Source organism: Cariama cristata, unplaced genomic scaffold, assembly GCF_000690535.1.
Source record: "Cariama cristata isolate BGI_N322 unplaced genomic scaffold, ASM69053v1 scaffold4247, whole genome shotgun sequence".
Lineage (NCBI taxonomy): Eukaryota > Metazoa > Chordata > Aves > Cariamiformes > Cariamidae > Cariama > Cariama cristata.
This window is the reverse complement of record NW_009625935.1, coordinates 18153-44527: the sequence shown is the minus strand read 5'-3', so window position 1 is coordinate 44527 and position 26375 is coordinate 18153. Positions and strand designations below refer to the sequence as shown.

The 26375-nt window shown below is 37.8% G+C and overlaps 1 protein-coding gene across 1 annotated transcript in view; it reads left to right on the top strand.

The window, feature by feature from the left end:
• The window catches only part of LOC104164458 (collagen alpha-1(XI) chain-like), a gene marked incomplete at its 3' end in the record, with an annotated part of 53274 nt that overhangs the window by 11063 nt on the left and 15836 nt on the right, over positions 1-26375 (top strand). Inside the window, exons 7-22 of the mRNA XM_009703792.1 lie at positions 1389-1463; positions 3866-3949; positions 4203-4259; positions 8051-8104; positions 9483-9536; positions 9651-9704; positions 10284-10337; positions 13603-13656; positions 15162-15215; positions 15304-15348; positions 15786-15839; positions 16301-16345; positions 17737-17790; positions 21050-21094; positions 22707-22760; positions 22842-22886. Of these exons, the coding sequence (XP_009702094.1) occupies positions 1389-1463; positions 3866-3949; positions 4203-4259; positions 8051-8104; positions 9483-9536; positions 9651-9704; positions 10284-10337; positions 13603-13656; positions 15162-15215; positions 15304-15348; positions 15786-15839; positions 16301-16345; positions 17737-17790; positions 21050-21094; positions 22707-22760; positions 22842-22886 (882 nt within the window). The remainder of the gene's footprint in view (positions 1-1388; positions 1464-3865; positions 3950-4202; positions 4260-8050; positions 8105-9482; positions 9537-9650; positions 9705-10283; positions 10338-13602; positions 13657-15161; positions 15216-15303; positions 15349-15785; positions 15840-16300; positions 16346-17736; positions 17791-21049; positions 21095-22706; positions 22761-22841; positions 22887-26375) is intronic.

The window sequence follows — 26375 nt, the reverse complement described above, 5'->3', positions numbered from 1 at the left end:
AGCTTTCTTTCCTATTTCTGAATGTCTTCCCCAAACTCATTTCTTTAATTACCTCACTAATAATGGTATTACAAATTAATTAATCAATTAATTAATAATAATTCCCAAATCATTTGCAAAGAGAATATTAAACCTCCAAGTCATCTATCAGGACTTGTTCAGAGCGTTTGGCCCACATGACATCCTTGCCTCTAAGTTGGAGAGACATGGATTTGATGGGTGGACCACTCATTGGATAAGGAATTGGCTGGATGGTTGCACTCAAAGAGTTGTGGTCAACAGCATGATGTCCAGGTGGAGACTGGTGATGAGTGGTGTTCCTCAGGGGTTGGTATTGGGACCCGTGCTGTTTAACATCTTTGTCGGCAACATGGACAGTGGGATGGAGTGCACCCTCAGCAAGTCTGCCAATGACACCAAGAGGTGTGCTGCGGTTTACACGCTGGAGAGGAGGGGTGCCATCCAGAGGGACTTTGACGGGCTTGAGAGGTGAGCCCATGTGAACCTCATGAAGTTCAACAAGGCCAAGTGCAAGGTCCTGCACATGGGTCAGGGCAATCCCAAGCACAAATACAGGCTGGGTGGCGAATAGATCGACAGCAGCCCTGAGGAGAAGGACTTGGGGGTGCTGGTTGATGAGAAACTCAACGTGACCCGGCAAAGTGTGCTTGCAACCTGGAAGGCCAACCATACCCTGGGCTGCATCAAAAGCAGTGTGACTAGCAGGTCGAGGGAGGTGATTCTGCCCCTCTGCTCTCGTGAGACCCCCCCTGCAGTACTGCCTTCAGCTCTGGAGCCCCCGACACAAGAAGGACATGGACCTGTTGGAGCGAGTCCAGAGGAGGGCCATGAAGATGATCAGAGAGCTGGAGGACCTCTCCTATGAAGAGAGAGTTGGGGTTGTTCGACCTGAAGAAGAGAAGGCTCCACGGAGACCTTATAGTGGCCTTCCAGTACCTAAAGGGGCCTACAAGAAAGCTGGGGAGGGACTTCTTACAAGGGCATGGACTGATGGGACAAGAGGTAATAGCTTTAAACTGGAAGAGGGTAGATTTTGACTAGATATCAGGAAGAAATTCTTTATGGTGAGGGTGGTGAGGCAGTGGCACAGGTTGCCAAGAGAAGTTGTGGAGAAGTGTTCAAGGCCAGGCTGGATGGGGCTTTGAGCAACCTGGTCTGGTAGAAGGTGTCCATGCCCGTGGCAGGGAGGTTGGAACTAGATGATCTTCAAGGTCGCTTCCAACCCAAACAATTTTATGATTCTGTGATTCTGTAAGTGCATCAATATGAATACAAGTATAATTGTGTGTGAGTGATTCGAAAGGTGTATCTTATATAACTAACTTTCTGTTCTCATCCTTTTGTCTCTCATCCCTTTGTTCTCTTAGGGTCCACCTGGTCGCCCAGGTCTCCCTGGCGCTGATGGTTTAGCAGGTCCCCCAGGAACCATGTTAATGTTGCCAGTAAGTTGTATTATGATTACAGGGTAACCAGCCTCCAAAAAGAGGAAGTGTGTTTCAAGAAATGTATAAGTGTTTTCTTTTTTCGTCTGATTTTGTCTTTGGAATGAGAGATGATGCAGAGTTTCTTGTATGGTGTATACATTTGAAGATCATATGGTACTTTTTTCGTCAAACAAAACATATGCTTTAGCTCCTGCATGGCTGCTAGATTGAAACCTGCTGAATGTATTACACTTAGTGAAATCTTTCTTACATTTTCAACAGTAACTATTGTTTGCTACTATATGTCCTAAACAAGGAGTTTGCTGTTGCACAAAGCCCGTGTACTCCCAGCAGGCATGTGTGCTTTCAAGTCTTTTTGACATGGAGAATTTTAAGCATTCCATTCAGTGTCCTCTTTGAAGAGTCAGTGCATCCTTTGAACAGAAATATATGCACATAGCCAGCTCTGCTCCCACTGGAGTCAAAGCAAAACACCATCTGTTTTAGCAGGTGGAGGAACAAGCCCAAAGCTGTTAAAGTATCTTGCAGTGTTGTGGTACGAAAAGTACTATGTGCATGGAATTCATTATTCCTAAGTGTATGTGTGTATGTGAAAGATCTGATGAGTACTATCATCCCAGAGAATTGATAAACCAACTATAAATGAAGGGACAGTATTTTTGGTAAGTAAAGCAAAGTAAGTAAAAAGTCTCGGAGCTATAGTTGCTGCACTTCTGATGCAGGAGGCAGGACTCCATCAGTATCAATGAGGAAAGGATGATTTTATAAAGTTTGTTTTCTATTTATGAAACAATCAATGGAAGTTTATTAAAATAAGCTATTGTTTTTGACCTCATGCTTGCACCAAGTTCTGTTACCATAGCTGGCTGTATAACAGAAATACTTGTTTACCAGTAATTAGTTGATGGGAAAATGCCACTACTCCTTAGGGGAATTATTCCCAAATCACTCTTACATCTGTAACTGCTGTGCCAGCAGAGGAAAATTTATCTTTTATCAGTTTGCTCCATTAAAGGTAGTAAGTGTGACTAATACTTAACCTATCTGTCACTTTGGAAAAATCTCACTAGCTTTATTTTTAGATGTTAATGAGTCTCACTGCAAGTGATTTACCAAGTCAAACCAGAAATTTCTCAGGAGGGAAGAAATTGGCTTCAGGTCTCCCAAATTCCAGCCTAATAGTTTAACCACCATCCGGACTTCTTTTCCACATTTATAAACCCCACTGAGAAGCCACTATCCTTTTATAACAGATGACCTGCTCACTAGCTTGAGAGCCATCCTGGTATCAAGGAGTAAACAGATAGAACTGGATCTAGCAGTGGCAGATCGTCTTCTCACAGAGATACATTCAAAACACCAAGTAACTTGTGGGAGACAACTTTTGTGGGATGTGTGGCTCTTCATCATCATGTGTGGGCTTGAATTTATAAAAATGGGTTCACCTTTTCAGTGGGTGCAAGAGAATGAAATTAGGTGTTTTTGCTTGGAAAAACATTTTGAAAATGTGATTGATTCCACATTATGCGGATCCCTACAAACCACCTTGCCTCCTTTCAAATGGCAGAATGCTTGGTAGTTATCCTCTCATTTTAGAAAAAGTTAGGTGCTCATTTGTGGAGGCTTAGAGCAGTAAGTTTTCGCTGTCTTTCCAAAAACATCCTTCCATCCTGATAATAATATGACTGCAGGAGAAAGACCTCAGTTACTGTGCCAACTCTGGGCGAAGACAAACTGAACAAACTGTTGTGAGCAGTGAAAGATTCATGGCCCTGATATCCAGTGTGCCTATGCCATACCTTTGGAAAGCCATGCTTCTTGTTGCAGCTTAACATCTCTGCAACATTGCAAAGCTTCTGCTAGCAGTTTCATGGGCAATAACAGTCCAAGAGTGCAGGAATGAGTACTTAAATTTTATTCTGTAATTTATTTTGAAAATGTCAGATATTACACAAAACTTCTTCATTTTAGATACCAAACATTTTTCAAATTGAAGTCTGCCTTAAATTGCATTGCGTTTTTCTGTGGGTGGCTACCAATGTACAGAGAAGTAATTAATTTTGATACATATTTTTAATGAGGTTTTGCAGAGAATTAGTCTATTTTGGCCTCTTTTTGAAACAAACAAACAAGCAAACAAAATGAAAACCAAAATCCTTTGAAATCAGGAAAATGTTTGCTCATAAGGGGTTAGATTTGCATTTCAGTTCTAAAGTATTACCAATGACAATATTCATGCTGGATCCAGTGGCCTCAATGGAGCAGTCTTCTGAAGTTAGTGGAATGAACTAAAGACTGAGACCCTGTGTCTTTGAAGTGGTTTACACAGTTGCAGCAAATAACAAGTATGGTTTTAATTTGATAAATTCTGAATCCTTTTCTTGTTTTGATACTTGCAGTTCCGCTTTGGTGGAGACGGTGAGAAGGGCCCAACAATCTCAGCTCAAGAAGCTCAAGCACAAGCTATTCTTCAGCAAGCCAGGGTGAGCACAAGGAGGCTGCAAACAAAACTGCCACAAGGGAACAGCTGAAAAAGGAATTCCATTTTATATCATGCAGAATGTGAAGTAAAGCACTCTAAGGATCAGCTCATCACAGTAGTTATCTTTATTGACAGCTGAGTCAATGATGGGGCCTATTTGCTAATGAATTATGAAATTGTATTAATATAGGATTTTTATGCTGGTTGGCAGCTTTTTCTTGATACCTGTTGTTTTGGTCTGTTTGTTTTCTCAGATTGCTATGAGAGGTCCACCTGGTCCCATGGGACTCACTGGAAGACCGGGTCCTGTGGTATGTAAACAAAACAGGGGCACAGGTGTGAGAACACAGTAACTCAAGTCAATGGATCTCATTCTGGCCTTGCCTACACCTCTATATTTGTACTTATTTTATTTGAAAAGAAACTGGTATAATTAAAGCCATAGTTTGTATTCTTTTCGAGGTCTGCAATGCAACCTAAATACTAAATCAGTTTTTATTGTAGAATTTGGGGTATTTGGATAGAGCACACTGGTAGACTTACAAAACTAGCGAATAGTTTTGCGTAAATAATTACATATGCCTTTACAGTCAGTCATCTCTGTAATAATATTTATAAAATTTCTTGTGGTAAATATAAAACTCTACAGACGGAGGTACTGAAGCAACAGTGTGCAGAATGACCTCGGCTCACTATTTAAGCTGAATCTGGAAAGTTCTTAAGAGACATTCCTATAAGCAATTAAGAACCATACAGATTTCTAAAAGAACTGTACTTTTATACTTCAGTCCTGAATTTGGCTTGATGGCTAGTACTGAATGATCTGGAAAATGGCCCCGTGAATGTTAAGAAAGCTTAATATCGGTGCAAAGTCTATACATGGAACACAACAGTTTTTCTGATCACATGCAAAACAACTTTTGGATAATAAATAGGTATGCCTCTTTAAAAGGACAATACTCACAATGAAAGAATAAAACCAGGTAGGAGGCCCTGCAAGCCAAAACCACCTGATCAGTCTTGCAGTTGCAATTTCCTCTTTTAGGAAATGGATACTTTTCAGACTTAATAGTCCACTAAATGGCATAATTTAGCATTTACTATCTTTCAAGAAGCTATTATAAAGCACCTGTACCATGATATAAAATAAGAAATGCTGCAGCCAAGACAATAAGCTTTGGAGAAGACTAGTCGTTTCTAACTTTCTCCCAGGTGATTGTATTTATCCTCTGATATAGAGTGAAATTCTCTTCTACAGTGGGTACAGCATCCATATTTGAAAGATCCACTTAATTTGGAAGTTTATTTTGTCTACTGTGATGGCACAGCTAGGTTGGCAAATATTTGGCCTATTAAATTTTGATCTATGTCTGCTGTAATTTTTATTTATATTGTCATTATGGTGATGAGTGCAAAGAGTAATGTTAACCTTTTTCATTAGCTCAGACAAGCATTTAGTTGTAAAACAGAGGCAAGAATACAATTGTGCTATTGAGAAATGAAAACAAGTGATTGCTGGGTAACCAAGAGAAAAGGATGAAGCAAGTTTATTGTGTGAAGAAAAAGTGACTGCAGAGATATGCCAGTCACAACTATAGCAGTATACATTGAAAACAGCATCAGAAGTTGCTGGAGGCCATCTGGTCTTCTCCTTGCCCCAGATTGCAATAGCATTTTCCTCCAAAGTAGTTTCCTTCCAGTCATCCCAGTTGTGGAGGTTTAGTCATAATTTAGAAGTAGTGAGACTGTAATATAAGAAATATGGTTCCTTTCCCTTATTTTGCGCTTCTTTCCTTCTTTAGTGTGATGCTTCAGCAACAGCACATAACTGAACAGTAACTATCAAGTCCTTCCCTTCCAACCTCCTCTTTTTCCCTCTCATCATCACCCTCCTTAAAGTACAGTGTCTGTCAGTTTGAAAGCAGGAGAGGCAGATGGACAAACATGAGTATAGCATCCTAGTACTACCAACAGAAAATACTGGGCAGGTTACTGTCCATCTCACTGTGTATAACTGTAGCAGCACAATGCAACTGAAAGGTTGCCTCAGTGACCACTTTTATTAACAAAGAATACCCAGGCAGACCTGGGACCTACTGTTGAATGAATATTTTAGGGAGCATAAGGAATACTCTGAATCATGTCCTTCCCTGATCCTAGCAGCTTAACATTTTTTTCAGTGACTCCTGAAAGCCACGTGATACTAAAACTGTTGTCAGTTGTATTCTCGGTTGGCTTGGTAGTGCTTTGCCTCATCTTCGTACAGCATGTAAACAATTACTACCAAGCAGAGAATTTGGCTCACAGACTCCTGATTGATCATGGTTAGGTATGCAATACTTACAAATATTCAAACATGTTGGTCTATTTAACAAACTAATACACTATTTCTAGCAGTGTATTTAAATCAGGAGACCTGCAGGATAACATTCACTCTATATAGACAAAATAACTATAGAACTGCTGTAAACAAGGAAATAATTTATAAAGATTAGGATAATATTGACAATGGGTTGTATACCTTTAGTGAAGGTATAACTTTGCTTCGTACTCATGCTTTCATGGTTTAAAAACCTTCATGAATATCTGTATGCAAAGTTCAATAAATGAATATTAATAGTTGTTTTGCTTCTAAGCCACCAGGAGGCTCTAGAAATCCAACTCTTTGATCTGGCAACATTTTTCGCCTACAGTTCCAGAAGCAACTAGAGATTCTTGGTCTGTCAATTGTTTGTGTGCTTAGCATATTTTAAGAATGAAATAGTTGGAGCTTTTACTCCTAATATGAATTGTATTCTGTTAAATTAATTTAGTAGCCAAGAAGATACATTTAGAAACATATCAGTTATTGAAAGTCTTAAACATAGCAGTGTCAAAGCCCCAGTCTAGCTTCAACTGAGTCTAAAGTTCACATGTTTAATTAACATAGCATACAAAATAAATTTCTGCCTACAGATATTAAACGTAATCAATTGTGTTAATTAAAAGCAGAGTTTAAATCAAGGAAACCCAAACAGACAGTCACCACCTACCAAAGCCACTGTTCTCTCCACTGCCAGCACTAGCTCAGGATCTGATTTTCAGTTTGCTTAGGACTTGATTCAATACCTGCAATGTCAGTGGGCATCTTTCCACTCCAGGATCCTAGACTCAGCACTAAGCCAAGCCATGAGACCACTTCTTTCCTGGAATGGTCACTATGGTCAATATAGGAGGATTATCAGTTTTCCAAGGTCTGCAATATTTGTTTCATATTAAATACATATATTTAGTCATTACGTGTTTCAGAGGTCAGAAACACAAAAATTCTTTTGCCCATAGTAATAAACTCCAGTATGTTCCTTCACTGAGCCTGTGTTCTATGTGAGCATGTCAAGATTCTTTGTTTTGTTTTGTCTATTTTTGTGAGACCACTATTAAGAAAACACAAACTTACTTTGACTAGTTCTGCCCCAGATTCTATGCACAGTATCTCACCCTGGATGAAGATCTGGTTTAGGTCTGTTTATGAGTAAAACTTACTCTGAATATCTTTATCATCATTTAATAATAGTAAAGAGATGCAGTTATATAGAACTTCCACTTCTTCAGGGCCAGAGGTACAAAGACCTTGATTAAAACGTCATTGAAGTTCATGACAAGATTAGACAGGGTATTTTTGGTTGACTATAGTGATCTTTGGCTTGAACTGCAAGACTGTTATTTTCTGTACAACACAGAAATAGATAAAGGTAAGAAGAGGTGGCTTTCTTTTCTGTTGCCTTCCCTATAGCAGATGCACTTCTGTTTACATTACTTATGTTCTTACTGTGCTAATATTTAGCTCTCAAATATTAATATAGAACAAAGGGTTACTATTGATCCCACTCAAATCGCTGGGAGTTTTCTTTGGTAATAGAAAGATTTTTGACCCAGTTAGGCCCAGTGTCTAGACAATACCAGGGTATATCTGCAGATTCAAATGGTAAATTCACACCTCCTGGTGAATAGAGGATTGCTTGTTTTTTCTCCCTATAATTCATGTATATAAATAGAAAGTAACTTATTAATTTAAAGAGGTTTTTTGTATATTTAAACAATCTGTTTTGCTTTTTTCATCAAGGGTGGACCTGGAGCAGCAGGTGCTAAGGGTGAAAGTGGTGAACCAGGTCCCCAGGTACAATAATATTTCCTGTTATGTTTAAGCATGTTTATCTTTAAGAAAATGCATTCATATCACTTAGAAGAAATCAATGAATGATATGCTTTCCACATACAATTGAAGAAAAACGGCATTTACAATACTATCCTAACTAAATGCAATAGCTTGATTGTTCATTTTGAAATATGAAAGTAACAATCTTTGTATAATAGAGCAATTATCATATGTAGAGTGTCATCATTTGAAAACCTGCTTGAATATTGTCACTTCAGGCTCTTTTCTCTGTTAAATAATTATATGTCAGTCTGCAATTGTATGACCTTGGGCTCTCATCAGATCTCAAAAGGTGAGGGAGGTTGAATTTAGTTGGTAATTAAACAGGATATTTTCAAGAAAGGTGTGACATAGCAAGAATAAGACTTTAGGAATCAGTGCCTGCTTTTCTTCTCAGCTTACTATTATATCAGCTCCTATGCAGTGATGTTAAAGAGCACTGAAACACATTGAAATCTTTCTGTTTAAACCTAAAAGTAATAGGGGGTTCTTATAGAAATCATGATAGGAGTCTCTAGAACAATGATTTTACCAAATCTCAAGTGGTATCATTGATTTTCTACATAATTAAGTGCCTGTCTTAAAACTCCACATGGATATTTGCAGAGGAAAAATACAGCAATTCAACAAAAAAGCAGTCTGAACAGGTGCTCAGTCTTCCAGTTTGCTTGCTTATATTTTTAGCATTTTTTCTCTTCCTACTCAGTGTTTTTGGGTGGCTAGTCCTTACTATTGCTGTTTTTACCTGAAGAAGATGTGTTTGGATGGGGGATGAGAAAGCTTCCACAGAAACATGCCCACACAGTCATCAGTGAAAGTTACATGTGTTTGAAAGGTGGAATTAGGCTTTTCAGTCTGGGGTAATTTGGTCTCCCTCTAGTTAAAACTGTGCTGTGTAAAGCTAAGACAGCATGTGAGCTGTTTACCAGCACAACTTGTGTTTGTGTATGATTTAGGGATCTGAAATAAGCACTCTTTAGTTTTCATCAAATAATTATTGTGTGATTAAAATAATTTTGGCATGAAAGGTTTTCAAACTACAGGACTGAGATCTTCAAAGCTGTGAAAAGAATCTAAGAGTCTTTTATGTTAAAAAGACCGATTATGCCACGTATACTGCCATCTCATGAAAACTAGTGTTAAAATCGGTAGTGCTAAGGCCAGTTTGGACGCTCATATTGTGTTAAAGCTAGTGGGAATTTGGAAACCAGAGTCAACCTCCTGGGGAAAAATGCAGATTTGTGTATAAAAAAATCTTTTGTTGTTCTTGAGGTGAGATGTTTAGCTAGCTTTTTGCTGACATGAATGTGATTCTAAGAATTACACTCTTTAAATTCAGGGTCCTCGTGGTGTTCAAGGTGCCCCTGGTCCAAGTGGAAAAGCTGGCAAAAGGGTAAGTAGCATATAGATCAATCTTGCTCTGGGTAAATAGTTTCTATTTAAATATATTTAAATATTAACTGATTCCACTGCATTTTCAAATGTTTGCCCCTTTGGCTTTTTGCAGGGACGTCCTGGAGCTGATGGTGCCAGAGGAATGCCAGGAGAACCTGGTGCAAAGGTAAATAATAATGAGACATGAGGGTCAGTCTTGGAATAGGCTAGACAGATTTTATGTAAGTACCACAGTTCTTTCCAGGCCAAACCAAAATTCTCTCAAGTGAAAATACTGAGGTTTCAGATAGCTGGATCAGATGCAAGAGCTGAGAATTAATCATCCATTTAAAATATGGTAATTAATGGTAGTGGCTAGTAGTCTGACCTTGAAGTAACTTGATTCTTGGGGCATGATTCCTATCCCTCCGAGTCAGTTTCTAGTTACAGAGTATCAGTAAAGTCAGTTTTGCAACTGCGAAGTGCAGCTAGAATCAAGCTTCTCATTTCATTGTAGACTTCTTTTTATAAATAGCGTAATTACAGCACAGTGGAAAAGTTGGTGTACCATCTTCTCTTGCTTTGATACATAGAAGAAAATTTTGTGACTTTGATCTATGTGCTCTCCTCCATGTGTTTCATTCAATAACAAAAGTGTACATGTAACCAAGGGCAGAAATTAACTTTTAGAGGGAAGGCACAATTTATTCTGAGTAATATAGAATGTAATAGTCATTTACTAAAGCTGTGATGACTTCTTTCCTAGGGTGACAGAGGATTTGATGGTCTTCCTGGCCTCCCTGGTGACAAAGGTAACAGGGTAAGAAAAACACGTATATTTATACAACAACAAATTGGTACTGTCACAGAAATAATGCAGTATTCAGCACTAAGGACTATGGGGAAAGTTAAAACAGAATGTAGCTTTTCACGCTACAAAATAATATTTGTCTTGTCAGGTAATATATTCCTCATAAAACATTTTAGTAATGTTAATCATTAGACAGCAATTCATATATATATAGAAATGATTTAAATATATTTTCAGAATTCAGATTACATCTTCAGCTAGGCTTTGCTCTAATTTTTCTTGGTTAAGGAATTTGGATTTAAAGTGATCATTAAGGGAAATAGTAATAGGGAAAGGAAATTAGCATGAAGTTTCTGTCTCAAGAGCATGACAAATTTTTACTTTCTGAGAAGCTTGCTCAAAAAATTCATTTGAATATTTGAATTGCAAACTGAATTGTTTAGTGTGGTTTATTCCAACAACTGTAGCTTAAAGAAAGATCAGTCAGGTAAGTTAGGAGAACTTGAAGTAATATTTAAAAATAATAATGTGCTTGCTCATTATGGCATACTAATCTATAAGATTTTTTTTTTTTCCCTACAAAGTGCAGAAATAATCACAGCGGGGGATTTTTGCTTTAAATTATACCCCTTATGTAGATGCTAGTAACAACATACTTTACTGAATGTACCTCCCTTACTGTTGTCCTGGTAAGTGCAATGCACTATAAAAGAAACAGTGAGTGGGAATGTTAACAGAACCATTTCCATATGTGCTAAAACTTGATGACCAAGGAATTATTATAGCTCTCACCCTTCAATGGATTAGCAGAGTTGCTGCACTTCCCAGAAAATCTCAGCTGTGTTGGCTGCTGGATCATAATGTGGTTCTTTGTAACAGCAACTAAGGATACTCTTTCGAGTTCTGTTTGGAAGAAAAAGAACTTCTGGTGTCATACAGAAATATCTTGATCCTCTTTCGTCATCCCGTTCACTTAAAGAGCGTAAAGCAATCAGCGCATCACGTAATTGAAATCCAGCTCGATGAGCAGGTGACCAGCAGAGGGGGCTAGACATTAAGCTCTTGCCACTACTTCACTCTGAAGGCTAAGCAGGAACTGGTTCAGTCAGGGAATGTGTGTCTGCTTTCCAACCTAGAATACTAGAATTGTCTGTCTGTGGGACCTTCCAAGTCATAAAGAATATATTTTTTTTGTAAATATACTATTTGTTTCATATTTCCTAAACAAATAAAAAAAACTAAAATAGAAGAATAAGTTTGGGTTGAAATTTGCAAAATAGTAATGAAAATAATTACTTCTTTTCATCATTTCTTTCATCCCACTATTTAAAAATCACTGCATTCTCATGTTTCTATTGAAATCTTCTGTAAAAGTACAAACTATGATCTTTCTGAAAGCAGCTCAAATCAAAGCCAGATCAGACATCTCTAGCTTTTGGGATTCATATATACTGACAGCATATAATGGAAATATTCAGTTCTCTTTGGCTTGCAATAAAGAGCAGAGAAAGAAAGACAAGAGAAACAGGTTTTGTGTTGTAGTTATGTTTCTGTGGTAAGAGAAATGATATTGAAACCCCATAACTTTAGAGTAGAATTTTTAGGACTACTTTTAGAATTAGTCATATTTGAACCATGAGTTGCAAACTGGATTTCTCTCTGAGGTCATGCCTCTGTCAAACAGAAATTGTCAAACAGAAATTGTCAAACAGGAGTTACAGGATGAGATTCCCTGACTTCCAATGTAGGGAAGATCAGGCCACCACATGCTGTAATATTCCTTTTAACCTCAGTATCTCTGACTGAACTTTTCTTATTTAGATTTACTGGATGCATAACTCTTCTCCAGTATAAAAGCAAGACACTATATACTAGAAGAAAAGGTCTAAGGAAAAAGAAATTCAGGGTTTAACAGAACATTTGAAGAAAAGAATTAGAGAATTGAAGAACTGAAAATGCTGATAATGATAGGAAGTTTTGTTCTTACTGCATGACAATACCAGGACACTGAATGCAAGCTCTTAATTGAAGTACCATGTGATTGCAGGACAAGAAAGGTAGCCCTTGAGGGGCTGAACTATTTCAATATGTGAAAGCTTAAGTCAGTCTTCAACTGGATAATAATTGGAAGCCAGAGCACAGATCATGTGTCTCATGTGTCATCTTTCAGGAGTGTCATTTAGCATGTAGAAAAACACATGCTCTACCAGCAGATCACATTAAGTAGTTCCAAAACTTAGCAAAATATAAAAACTGCGGTATTAATTAATCTTACGGTATGAGAGTGCAGTTCATAGAATTTAATTTTCTTTTCCACGCTGACTCCAACTTATCGAGGACAGAAATGCAGTAGAATTAAATCCTGACATCCCTAGTGTTAGATAGCTCTGGGCTAAGAGAGCAAGTAACCAAAAATTCCCTAGGAAAGTCTGAAAGAGTAAAGAATGGAGCCACTAAAGAGTGACTCCATATATCTCTGCTAGGATCCACAGCAGTGGTCAGGCTCCTTGGAGACACTGATAAAATTAAGGAAAATGGCATGAATAGATGGTTGTTTTCCAGTGCCAGAAGGAAGTCACAGTCTAAAACCCTACTGCCCAGAAAGAGGTCAGTCAGTGGTGTTTAAGCTAAGTAGCACACTAGTTCCCTTTAGAAATGGGAAAAGAAAAATAAATCCTAAAAGTATGGTCCAGAATCTACTGAGGCTCTGCATATATAGACTTGAAAAGCCCCAACCTCTGTGCGGAAGTGTAGAAGTCTGGCTGCCTTCCAAAACCTCAGACAAATCAGTCCCAAGGCTCTCAATGACTGGTGCCAGGGTGCATGGTTCTGAAAGGTGGTTAGTGAACTTCACTATGTATATTCCAGGGCCCAGCAATTGGTTTATTAACTTCTGACCCATGTACACATGCCTTATTTTACTGGCAGTCATATATTGTGTAGGGGGAGGGGGAAGGTGCCGATGAGACAAAGGAAAATGTGGGTAACACTGCCTTTTGTGGCAGTCGTTTGTGTATGTTCTAGGGCCAAGAATAGTTGCAGAGTGAAATTTTACAAACACAAATAGTTCATTATTTCAATAATGTTCATTTGTTTTTATACTAATGTAATAAAAGACTTCACTGAGTACTATAACCTACAGATTTGTATCATTGTGTCAAGACATGTTTTGACACATCAGACTTCAACTAACCATTTGTTCTCATTTCCCTTCCCATCCATTATTGTTTCCAGCAACAGATGTATTATTTTAATGACATTCCTTATTCTACAGGGAGACCGTGGCCCGCAGGGACCTCCTGGCTTACCTGGTGAAGATGGATCAAGAGTAAGTTGCTATGTACACAGTAAAATCTAGAATGAATCCTCATGTAACGAGAATATGGTCATGATGCATGTTCTTTTTTTCTAAAACTTGTATTCTCTTCACACGATAACAGGGAGAAGATGGGGAAGTTGGACCAAGAGGCCTCCCAGGTGAAGCTGTAAGCAATGCTTTCTTATTCTTTTGTTTCTATTACAAACAAAAGTCACTCTCAGATTTTTTTCTTTCTGTCAAGCTGTTCTGAATTCCAGGTATAAAAATTACTGCATGTGTGTGTATATAGAGACTACTGATTCTGGCTGAAAACCAAACAAATGAACAGTTTTGTTAGGGGTGAAACATGACTTACAGGATCAGAATGAAGTCAGGGATATATCCAGCCAAGTACACACAACTTCCAGAATTGCAAAGGCTATTTCTTATCCTATTGTGTAAAATCAGTCACTGCAGCCCTTGATACATGAAAATATAGCCAAGCCCCTGTTGCTTTGAAAATGTTTTCCAAACATCTCTTTATCAGAAAATAAGGCCTGGCTTCTTTTCTTTTTTCACACTACCATGCATCATTGTGCATTTTTACACTTGTTTCACATACAGAATTTCCTCTGCTGGCAGTTGGAATTCTGCAGGTGCTGTCACTGCAGAGCAGAGTTCTGCATTGCAGGCAAGAAATCAAGCTTCAGAAAGGGGAATTTTACCCTAAATGTATGATATACCATTGCAACTCGCAAAGTAGGAAGAAGTCACTACAGAGTCAGAGTGTTAGTGATTTGTGACTATATGAGGAGACTGGAGACTTAGTCCTGTCTACTTTAGCAGTGTGACATGAATGATGGCACAAATGATGAAAATTAATATTCATTTACATATTGTAAAGCCAAAAGATTATGTTATAGACCAAATCCTGCTCATCTTATTTAGGAGAATAGTCCTTGGTCTTTTGTGGAAATTTTTAGAGGTAAGAGGAAAAAAATCTGATTTTGGTTTCCAGAATGCCTTGCATCTATTATAATAAAATTATTAGTAATTTTTAATTATTTATTGGATCTTTACCACAGAGAAAAGCACTGTTTTACACTTAAGATAGTAGTATAGAGTGCAACAGACCATCATGTTTTCTAAAGACAGGAATACAAACATGTGCTATTATTCAGGTCAGACCTTCAGGCCAAGACACAGCTGAAACTTTAGTGGAAGGTGCTGTGCCAATGTTCTGCACCAGGAAATACAAATAGTTATCTCCTACCTTTCTCTGAAATGATCATACAGTGGCTAAATCGAAGCTTGCCCTTCCACTGACATTCTGTTCAGACATATGGTGGCCTTCAGGAGAATCTGTTGTCAGTGATCTTTTCCCTTTCTTCCTTTCTTTCTTTCTCCCTCAACCCCCATGCTGCCTTCCCCTCATCCTTCCTACTCCTTATGACATTCCTTGCCCAGTCCTGCTCCTGGATCTCTCTGTTCAGAAAAAATCATGCAAGTGTTAATAAGTGTTTCTTCTCTTACAGGGTCCACGAGGATTACTGGGCCCCAGGGGTACACCTGGTCCCCCTGGACAACCTGTATGTATGAACTGTTTTTTATTTGCAATTTCCAGAAGAAAAATTAAAATCCACTGAAAGTTGCTTGTGTTTATATTGTTTGTTGCAGGGCATTGCAGGTGTTGATGGACCTTCAGGCCCAAAAGGAAACATGGTGAGTAAGTAAGCTGGGAATTAAAAAGGGATTGGACTCTAAGAATCCTTTTCATATTCTCTTGTCCCTGCCACTATGCCATCCCTTCCATTTAATTAAACTTTTCTGTCAAAATACTCAGATTCATGATGATTTTACATAAAAAAGAGAAGCTTTCTATTACTTAGTTTTCAGCCAAAAGGCCTAACCATGCTTTCTTTCAAGCTCCTTTAGCACCATGGACTCCAGTGCTTAGGTCCTATGTGTGGGCTGTTCTCTGTTAAAGAAAAGGCCATGATACTCATTAGCATGAAAAAATATCATACTAGATAGAAAGTTGATGGTAGACTTTAAAGAGGGAGGAACAAGGATGAGTTTGTATTCGTTTTAGTCCTGACAATGAAGATTTGTAGTGCAGAAATGCAAACCTAATGCCCTGGTATTTTTTTGCATGGTAGGGTCCTCAAGGGGAACCAGGACCTCCTGGTCAGCAAGGAATTCCAGGCCCACAAGTAAGTGTAAAATAACTCTGAAGAAATACGATGTAATGTGCAGCAAATGTTTAATAAATGGAAATTACTAAAAGGTTAGCTTTTCATGTGCAAAACTGATAAAGCTTCAAGGGTTTTATAAATAATGCTGCAAATGTGCAGAGGGCAGCCGGAGCAGAGTTTTCAAGTAAGCTTTCAGAGGGATTTTTCATTCAGGAGAAAAATGACTCATTCAGTGTTCCTGGAATGCAGCAGGAACGGCCACACCTGGAGGGTTCTGAATAGGATCTTTTTACCGACTTGCTGCCAGAATAGTGGCTTGTGCAAAAGGCTCACACAAAACTCCTGATCTAACTCGTAAGGGGGGAAAAAAGCCACTTATATTTGCCAGTGTGTTTAAACAGATTAATGAGAGACCTTTAGTAGGGTGAATGTATGTATATTGTTCTCCCTGGTTTCTCACACTGGTTTCTTTTTAATAGGGGCTTCCTGGTCCGCAAGGTCCTATTGGACCTCCTGGTGAAAAAGTAAGTTACAGCATTATTCTGTTATTTCACAGTCAGTTCTGTGCAACAACCTTGTTTATCTGCTTTAAGGGCTTTGCTATGTTTTACAGAACAGTAAACTAAGATCTAAAAATTAGCAGATCTTCCTGAAATCATCAAGTAAATCAATAACCAATGGAGGTCTGGCTTTCCTGTCATAGCCACTTTTTCACAAGCATAATTTCCTCTTTTTATTTTTGATTAATTATCTGTTATTAGCTTCAGAATTCCATCTACAATATTAAACAGTTTGTACTTGTATGCTAATTAATTTCACAGCAAGCTGTGAAAATTCTTTTTATTAATCTCTTTTTCATAACAAAGTTTTACCTACTCAAGTCTGATTCTGTTCTCTTTTTTCAAGGATTATATTTTGACATAACTCTGCAGTGTAATTGGCATACTGTAGTGTCACTTGGTGTTTTTTTCGTGATCTATCTGTTTATACACATTCTTGTGGTTTAAAATGTGTCTTCTGTTAATTTAAAAAATGTCACTATTGAATTTTACACTAATTTTACTTTTCTTCCCTTTTCGCTGAATTCCTGCTCTATTGATTCTTCTTTGATTTTGGTCCTCTTCACTGTTTAGTATATACTTATGAGAAGTTGAAGGCGATTTTAGGAAAGAATATACATGCTTTTTACCTGCCTGTGTGCCTAAGAAGTATTATTGTAGCAAAATGGGCCGGGTCCACGATATACTTATTCCAGAGGCTTTCACAAAGACGGACCATGCTTTTCAGCTATGAGCGCTGGAGTTCTGTAACATGTACTCTTTGCCTCTTGTTCTTCTTGGTATCTTTCACATGGTGAATCCTTTTATTCCTGAAATTCTAAATAACAGTTAATCTTGTACACTGGACAATTCTTCCCCACCTTATGTGGTATATCTGCCTGTTCATAGGGTAATTCCTGAAGCCTGTTCTCAGTCAAGCATCTCATTGAAAAATATTGGTGATTTGTACTGGCTAAAGATTGTAAGAACTAGCCTTGCACTTATATATTGTATGATAGTATCTTTCTGGGTTTAGTTTTGTTATATTTTTGGTTTATCCCTGATATCCATATCAAGGGATTTAGGTCTAACTACATTTTATATCCTTACCTCTTAGAGTCAAATGTATTGGATATGGGTGTTTGGGTTTTTTTTCTTTTTCTTTCCTTTTTTTTTTTTTAAATTCTTATTATGTTTCTTATAACTACTCTACACCTGGTGTGGGTTCACCAGGTGTTTTAAAATACTGAAAAGATTTAAGGTAGTTTGCTAGTTTACAGCATACCAGTCCTCAGCAAGGATGATCCTCCATCACCCTAGCAAATGATAGAATGTTCACTATTGTTCTTAAGATGTGTCTCTCTTGCTGTATTTAGGGACCTCAAGGCAAGCCTGGCCTTCCTGGCCTTCCTGGTTCTGATGGGCCTCCTGTAAGTAACCAAATATTTCATCCCTTGAATGTTTAAATACTTTTACCAAGTAATAAATATTTCTGGATACCTGTGTTGCAAAAAGAAAATGGAAAGTAAGAGCACTGGTAGTCCTAGTTGGCAACAGCATTATAAAATCCATCTAAATCCCCTGTATCATTTGAGCTGTTAAAACTAAGAGAATTACATTTTTGAAGCAGCTGCTAAAAATGGCCGTGGGCTTTTAAAATGTGGTCCCAGATGATGAAATGCATCTCAAACATCTGCAGGGATGTGTAAATAACCTAATTGACACACAAAGGGCCAGATACTGTTTCACTGTAGTCCTACTATGTCAGTATGGCAAAGCAAATTGTAAAAATGCTCACCACTTGTTCTCTGAGGAAATATAGAATAGACTAGATCTTTCTCTGCTTCCTGATCTAAGGTGCGTGTTACATGTTTGGGCTTCTTCTTTCATTGTCTACGCTGGGACAGACCTAAGCCAAAGTTTAGAATCTTGTGATCGCTAAAGGATTCAGCTTAGCTCTGAGGATGCATTCACTCACGTGAACAGAGAGTGTAACCACCTCAGTAGCAGTGCTTGCAGTTCAGGCATTAAACTTAAATGGAATCACTGTTCATAATCACATGCATATACACTAGTTCTCTTGCATCAAAACCATCATTTTTTTATACCACACAGTCAGTGTAACTTCTCAGACCATGTCTCTCCTCCCCATGCCATTTTCCCTTACAGTTTTTCTTTTAGGTTAAATCTGTGTTTCTTAAACCTGACTTTCAGCAGAGCTTTGCTAGGATAAGAACAACAGAACTGACTGCAGGCGTTTCACCGCATAGATGTTTATATTACAAATACAGAACTGTACCCAGGACTCCCACAATCTCTCTTTTACCTTCCAAAGTACCATTTTCATGGAGAATGTTAAATATGCAATGATAGTCCAGCTGAAGTCTATATCTTGAATCATTGTCTAAACATTTGAACTTTCCCCCTTATCTTTTTCTCCATGCTGGGAACAATATTAATTTCCAAATGTAAGCATTATTTTAAAATCTGCATCTTGTTAAACCTTAAAAGCAGAGGGGAAATGTTGTAAGAGATAATCAGGTGTTAGCACAGGTCTGATATACACCTGATATACATTCCTACTCTGGTGGGTTGATCCCAGTGAGCAGCTAAGCAGCCACCCAGTCGCTCGCACACTCCTCCCACAGTGGGAGAGAATCAGAAGATCAAAAGCAAGAAAACTCATGGGTTGAGGCAACAAAGGTTGAATAAGTGGATCAAAGCTATGCAGACAAGCAAAGCAAAATAAGAAATTCATTCACCATTTCCAATCTGCAGGCAGATGGCTAGCCACTTGCTGGAAAGTTGGGCTTCAGCACACATAAGGGTTAATTGGGAAGACAAACACTATAACTGTGAATGTCCCCTCCTTCCTTCTCCTTTCCCTGAGCTTTTATTGCCAAGTATGACATCATATGATATGGAATATCCCTCTAGTCAATTTAGGACAGCTGTCCCAGCTGTGTCCCCTCCCAGCTTCCTGTGCACCACCAGCCTACTACTCACTGAGGGGTTAGAATGGGACAAAGAGAAAACCTCCACCTTGTACAAGCACTGCTCAGCAACAGCCAAAACAGTGGTGTGTTATGAACACAGTTTTAGTCAGAAATCCAAAATACAGCACCATATGGGCTGCTATGACGAAAAATAACTCCATCCCAGCCAGACCCAGTACACCTACACAAAACTATCTCCCTCATGCACAAGTAGGTTTGTTCAGAGGAAGGGCAGGAGAGGCAGGTTAAACTAAGTCCATTCTAATTGACATGACCTATTTATAACCATAGAATTACACTATTGATGGAAGGCAATGAGCAGTACCTTCCTGATTGCAATGAGCTTCGTAACTGCTCCCATGATGTCTGTGTTAAGATCAGGTGGAAGCTCAAGAGTAATATTTCAGATCAGGAAAATTCTTGCTAGCTATTTCATTTCACTTCTATGTGAGGAAATGTCCTTCCATTTTGAAGGTGAGACATTGTTAAAAGTGGTATATTGTACTGGAATTGATGAAAGTCTAAAGGGATACAAATATGCTCTTTAATAGCAGCATTTTTAAAGTCATTTAATGTTATAGACACCTTTGATACTGGCTGGTGATTTAAAATTTTGTGCACAAGAAAGCATATTCTGGGAGATTAGGATTAAACAACTGACACAGGTACGTTTCAAAAAACAAGTAACAAATAATTCAATGTTAGTAAGACAAACTCTTTAAAGGAAAATTAACAATCACTGGTAAGCAAGTATCGAATACTTTTTATTTTAATAATTCTTTTAATAAATAACATATTTTTAAACTGTTTTCCAAGGCCAGAAAATTGAATATAAGCAGCAGGGGTTTGTCGTATAAGATTAACGGCCACATCAAAGTCATATCATATTTGACGCACTGAAAACGTTTTGATATGTCAATGACACCAAAACATGAATGGTTTTAGTAACTGGCTACATGTTATGTGGGACAACATGCTTGGCAAAACTAGAGATTTAGTATTCTCCTCTAGTAAGCATACTAGTAAGCATTCCTAGTAAGCATTCCTCTAGAAAAAGTATACCTGACTGATTCTCATAAACAATAATCTTCTATTAACCTTTAGTTTTATTGCCTTTAAATTTTGCAACATTTTGGTGTAAATTTTGTATGAAAGAAAATCAGTGGATTGGTTAATGTTTTGAGTGCTGCATTATTAACGTCAGTGACATAGAACAAAGACTAAGACATAAACATTTTGTTTTAAAAGCAAGTCAGTTTCAAACAAAGACACAGAACATTAAAACTAGATCAGCTTTTTATCAGCTTCTGCAATAAATTCCATAATCTTTTAAATAATTTTAGGAATATCTTCATGCTGTAATATTAATCACCCTGCTTGTTTCAAAATAAAATTTGAGAGTATCTTGCATTAAAAACCACTTACTGCTGAAACATTAACTAAACAGAAGGTGTGATCAGGATATTCCTGAAAACATTAATAAACATAACTGTTGTCCAGCTTTTCCTTTGTTATTTAAATTAAATAGGTATTGAAAGGAAAATCTTTCCTTAAAATTGTGTTGGTGTGTTCTAATACAGAAGAATGATTAGTGACCTGAAATTCAAGTGTTAAAATAATTGTGTTTTTATTATAAAATATCACTATCGAAAAATAAGTATTTTCTAAATCAGATACATTTCTCTTAAATCAGGGTCATCCTGGCAAAGAGGGTCAGTCTGGAGATAAAGGTGCATTGGTGAGTTTTAAAACTTTTCCATTTATTTACATAGCTTTCAAGAAAACTTTTGGCAGTTTTTCAGCTTTATGACAAATTTGTTACTCCAAGAACTATTTGGGAAGATAACAGAAAACCCATGACGCATTCAAAACATTGTGTGCAGACAAATGTATTTATTATATTCTAAATAATATAAAGATTCTAAATAATATAGAGATTACTCTTCTAAAGTAAAACTGATTGTGGAGTTGACAGAATGACAATCAGTAAAAGTTGCATACAGTTAATATAAATAACTCGTGAATAGTTTTAGTTTACAATTCCATTATATAGAGTACCCACTAGGGTTCTTAAGAACCTTGTTTTTTAATGATTTACAAATGCATGCATATGCATTGGATTTTTAGGTCACCTTCAAGTCAGTGGCAGTGAAAAGTAATTTCTTTATTTCTTTATGAAGCACTGAAGGGTTTTAGGTCTCATTAAAGATTTCTGCTTGCTCAATATTGACCCGTATTTGTCCAGAATAGCACCCTTTATAGCACCTGGAATGAGTTTCAGTTTTGATTTCAGTGGCAGTACTAAAAGGTTGTATTCCGGATTAATAGGATTAATGAATGTTATTCATTTCGTTTCAGAAAGTACAGTTCTACTGATATCAGCATATTACTATTTGTCCAAAATATCATTATCTGTTAGAGGCTTGTAGATTTTATCCTGATTTCTTAAGAAAATAAAGCTTACACAAAGCATTTATGTTTTGAAAGTACATGTGTGTGACCATCTGTCAGTTGTTCCTTAGGTCTTTTGAATTTACTGATTCATTTCGGCCAAATTTGAGAGAAAATTTTATTGCTCAGAGATTTTAACAGTCTAAAGGTTTTGTGAAAAGACACAGTTGGAAAGGGGAAAAAGACCTTATCAATGGCCCTTTAGATTTTGTTACCTGTCCATCTCAGACATCAGAGAATCAACAAAGCCACTCAGCCTAGACAGAGTTATGTGTTTCCAGGCTTCCTTGCTTCCACTGTTTAGAGAACTCAGTTTCTTTAGACACTGCCATTAGATTGCATAGTATTTAAGTTAAGCATCTTTAAAATGCTCAGCAAACTGTAAATAACAGCATCTAAATACTGGTCAGTATTGATAGCACCATGAGCCTTCTAGCTTTCAGGTTTGGAATCTTTTTTATTTTTTTAAAGACCATGATTTTTATTATTACCATTATTTTGATCTCTGCTTTTGACTTATGTCATCATCATAATTAACATATATATGTTCTCCAGCAAGACACCACTGGTTTCTAACTGGCATCTTTTTGTTTGTTTTAGTTTGTTTGTTTGTTACATTTGCCAATTACCATTGTTTCGGATAATTTATATTGTGGATAGATGTTTCCCAAATATACAAGTAGAACCAAGTTCATAATTCTATTAATAGTTTTACAGTGACATTGAAGGGTGCTTTGTGATGCCCTGACTTTTCTCAGTGGCAGGCAGCCCACTGTTATTTTGATGTCTCACACAAGACTGCGGCATTATAGTGAAAGAACAAGGATTAGACTCAGAAGAGAACTGCTTGCTAACCAAGTGCTGTACAAACAAAGGTTCTTTACTCCAATATATTTTAGGGGCCTCCAGGTCCTCAGGGTCCAATTGGCTATCCAGGTCCTCGTGGTGTAAAGGTAAGATTTAATTCCTGGATTCCTCCCCCCACCCCTTTTTGAATATATGCATGCGTGCAATTCTTTATATTCTTTCTTTAGGGAGCTGATGGTGTCCGTGGTCTCAAGGGATCCAAAGGTGAAAAGGTAAATGTGACTGCATTTAATTCCTTCCCTTTTTACTGTGTTCCTTATTTCACTGCAACGTCTTCTGTCTCCTTCACTGCAGCACGTTTTCTCTCGTGGCAGTGGGTTTATTTTTGCCTTACCCTAAGGACACACCAAACCCAATTCATAAATCAGTGATCTCCATGGTTATTTACACTCGTACAAAGTGAATAAAAAACGCTTCAGTTATTAGAATGGTTTTGGATCCTCTTTGTGCCACTTTAAGTAACTTCTTTCTAAGGTGCTCTTAAGTAGAGAATTAGACATCCCCTCTCTTGTTAGTAGATACTATAGTTGATACTGAAAAGCTTGTGCATCACAGAGATTTGTTGATACTGAAAAGCTTGTGCATCAGAGAGATTTGTGGTGATGATACTGTTATTTTACCTGTTTTGATAGATGTGTGGGCTAGATTTTGTATTTTCTTATGTACATCTTCCAATGGCTTTCTAGGTTCCAGGTATTTTTGTCTCAGATCTTTGGCTCTGCCAAAGTGATGGACAGCCCCAGTTAGGTGCATATACATGAACAGGAAGAAAGCTTTTACATCCCCCTCATACCATTAATTCTATACATAGAGGTCTTACTAGAACAAACACCAACTACTGTGATGTCTAATGACTTCTGATGGTCTGCAGTGGCTGAAATTACAGCCAGTATTGATTATTATATATTTGTTTATATTATATATACATTTATATATATTTTATATACATATAAATCTATATTATAATATTATATATATTTGTTTATATATATATTCCCACTTTCCTCAGCACTCAGAATGAGAGACAGATGACAAACACCGTCAGTCATACCTCCTGACCACACAGGCAAATTCAGCCTTGTGGCTCTGGTGGCTACTGTGTATGCATTTATAGCTGTTTCTAAAGCTGAAGACTCAGTCTTGCCAAAAAGACTTGATTTCAGCACTAGAGATCTGTTTTTCAGGCTCAGATGCCAAGCGCTGCTGTACATTTCCAGGCTTTCCTAAACCACAGTTTGTCTAGTCTGCGTACTCATTTTAGAGTTGCTCATTAAATCTAAGCTGAAAAAGAGTGTGTTTAATATGTGTGGAGACTGGACAGTTCAAAAAACCAGCTCTTTCTTGTGCCTTATTGTGTGATTAATATCCAGCTAGGACAAAATATAGCACTCGCATATAAATAAGCTTAATATATGTGTGTGTATATAAGTGTCTATCAATGAATACTGATTAGCATAATCTCCACAATATTTCTGTGTTCCTAAATATTGATCTCACAGTTGCAGTAAGACACCGAACTCTACTGAATACCTCAGCAGGTCACACAAAGATATTTCATAGGTTGTCCTCACAGTGCTTTAAAGCTCTGTTACAGAGGCCTTTTTAACTGAAATTATTCAATGCCATTACATGGGGGATAGCACTGTAAGAGACAGAAATAAATAAACTAATCATTCAGGAAAGCCTCTGTAGATCTGGAATGGTCCCAGGGATGTCAGAGGAGGTCCATCTCTGTACTGACCAGTAAATGTGACTAGAACTGTTCAGCTATTTTATTCTTTGTTAACAGCAGAAGAGGAAATAGAGCATTCAGCTCTCTCCTCCTACATGGAATAAAATCAACCTCTTGTAGATCTCAATAGCTGGAACCTCACTGTGAAAGCTGAAGAATTTCAGTTCATTTGGCAGCAATTTATTTGGTCAGTAGTTGTCACGTGGTCAGTCCTTGCTGATATGTTGCAAAGTGTTCTCATATAATTATTACTGTCCATGGCCATAACTGAGCAACTTTTACAACTACAGCTTTTTTCATGTATTCTGCACTCTAAATTTTTCACCTCTCTCTGAATTTTAAGAAAGACCACCTTGAAATTTTAATTTATGCAATATAAAATGACCATATAAATCTTAGTTTCACCATCTAGAAAGCATGGGAAACCTGCTTTTCAAATGGTTTTTAGTATTTTTTTTTTCCAATGACTCACAATGGGTTACCTCATCTTTTTTTACATGAACACATAGTATTGAGAAACTATATTTGCTTGTTTGAGATTTTTTTTTTTTAAAATTTAATGTCTCCTCACCTATCTTGAGCTGTTTACCACTATTTCTATCGCCCTTTCTAGGGTTACTTGTTGCATGTAGTATGACTACTTCTGAGCAGAGTCAAAAATGATTTAGCATTGCAATCTCTCTCAGTTGCTGATCAGGGAGAAGATACAGCTTTTGTGGGCCCAAGAATGCAAAATGTAAATCTCTTTTTCAAAGTGAGGATGAAATAGAAAGCCTTTCTTGTTTTTTTTTTTTTAGTAATGTGGAGCACAGTATCTTGCTTTCCTGGCTTTAATGACAGTCCAAATATTATTCAGATTCTAAGTCAGCAATATTACTTCAGCATATAAAAAACCCTAACAGCATCATAGTAAAACATTTTACTATGTGCTTATTCATCACAAAGACCTTTACTCTCAGAATATAACTAAGCATCAAATAAAAATGCAGTCAACAAACTTTGTTGTCTGGATATTGGAACAGCAGTTGTATGACCTGGGGGAGTTGGTCGACAGAGAGCTGAACATGAGCCGGCAGTGTGCCCAGGCAGCCAAGAAGGCCAACAGCATCCTGGCCTGTATCAGAAACAGCGTGGCCAGCAGGTCTAGGGAAGTGATCATCCCTTTGTACTCTGCGTTTGGGGAATGGATCACCCCTTTGTACTCTGCGCTGGTGAGGCCGCACCTTGAATACTGTGTCCAGTTTTGGGCCCCTCACTACACTAAGGACATTGAGCTGCTGGAGCATGTCCAGAGAAGAGCAACAAAGCTGGTGAAGGGCCTGGAGAACAAGTCTTACGAGGAGCAGCTGAGGGAGCTGGGGTTGTTTAGTCTGGAGAAAAGGAGGCCGAGGGGAGACTTTATTGCCCTCTACAACTACCTGAAAGGAGGCTGTAGTGAGGTGGGGGTGGGTCTGTTCTCCCTGGTAACTAGTGATAGGAGAAGAGGAAATGGTCTCAAGTTGTGCCGGGGAGGTTCAGGTTGGATATTAGGAAGAACTTCTTCACTGTTAGAGTCATTAAGCATTGGAACAGGCTCCCCAGGGAGGTGGTGGAGTCACCATCCCTGGAGGTGTTCAAAAAAACGTTTAGACGTGGCACTTCAAGACATGGTTTAGTGGCCATGGTGGCATTGGGTATACAGTTGGACTTGATGATCTTTGAGGTCTCTTTCAACCTTAATGATTCTATGATTCTATGATGAGTCTAAGAAAAAGGGAACCAACAGCTAATCCGTTATGCTACAGCAAGTCGTGAACAACTCCATTGAACAACTCTGGAGATTTCTGTTTGTATCTGAACTAACTCATACAGCTGTAAATGAAACTTGTCTGAGTACTGTCTGCTTGTACTTCGGCATGGAGACCTATTAAAATGCTTGGAGTAAATACTCTGCCAGGATTTACTAGGCAGTAAATAAGTAATTCTCACT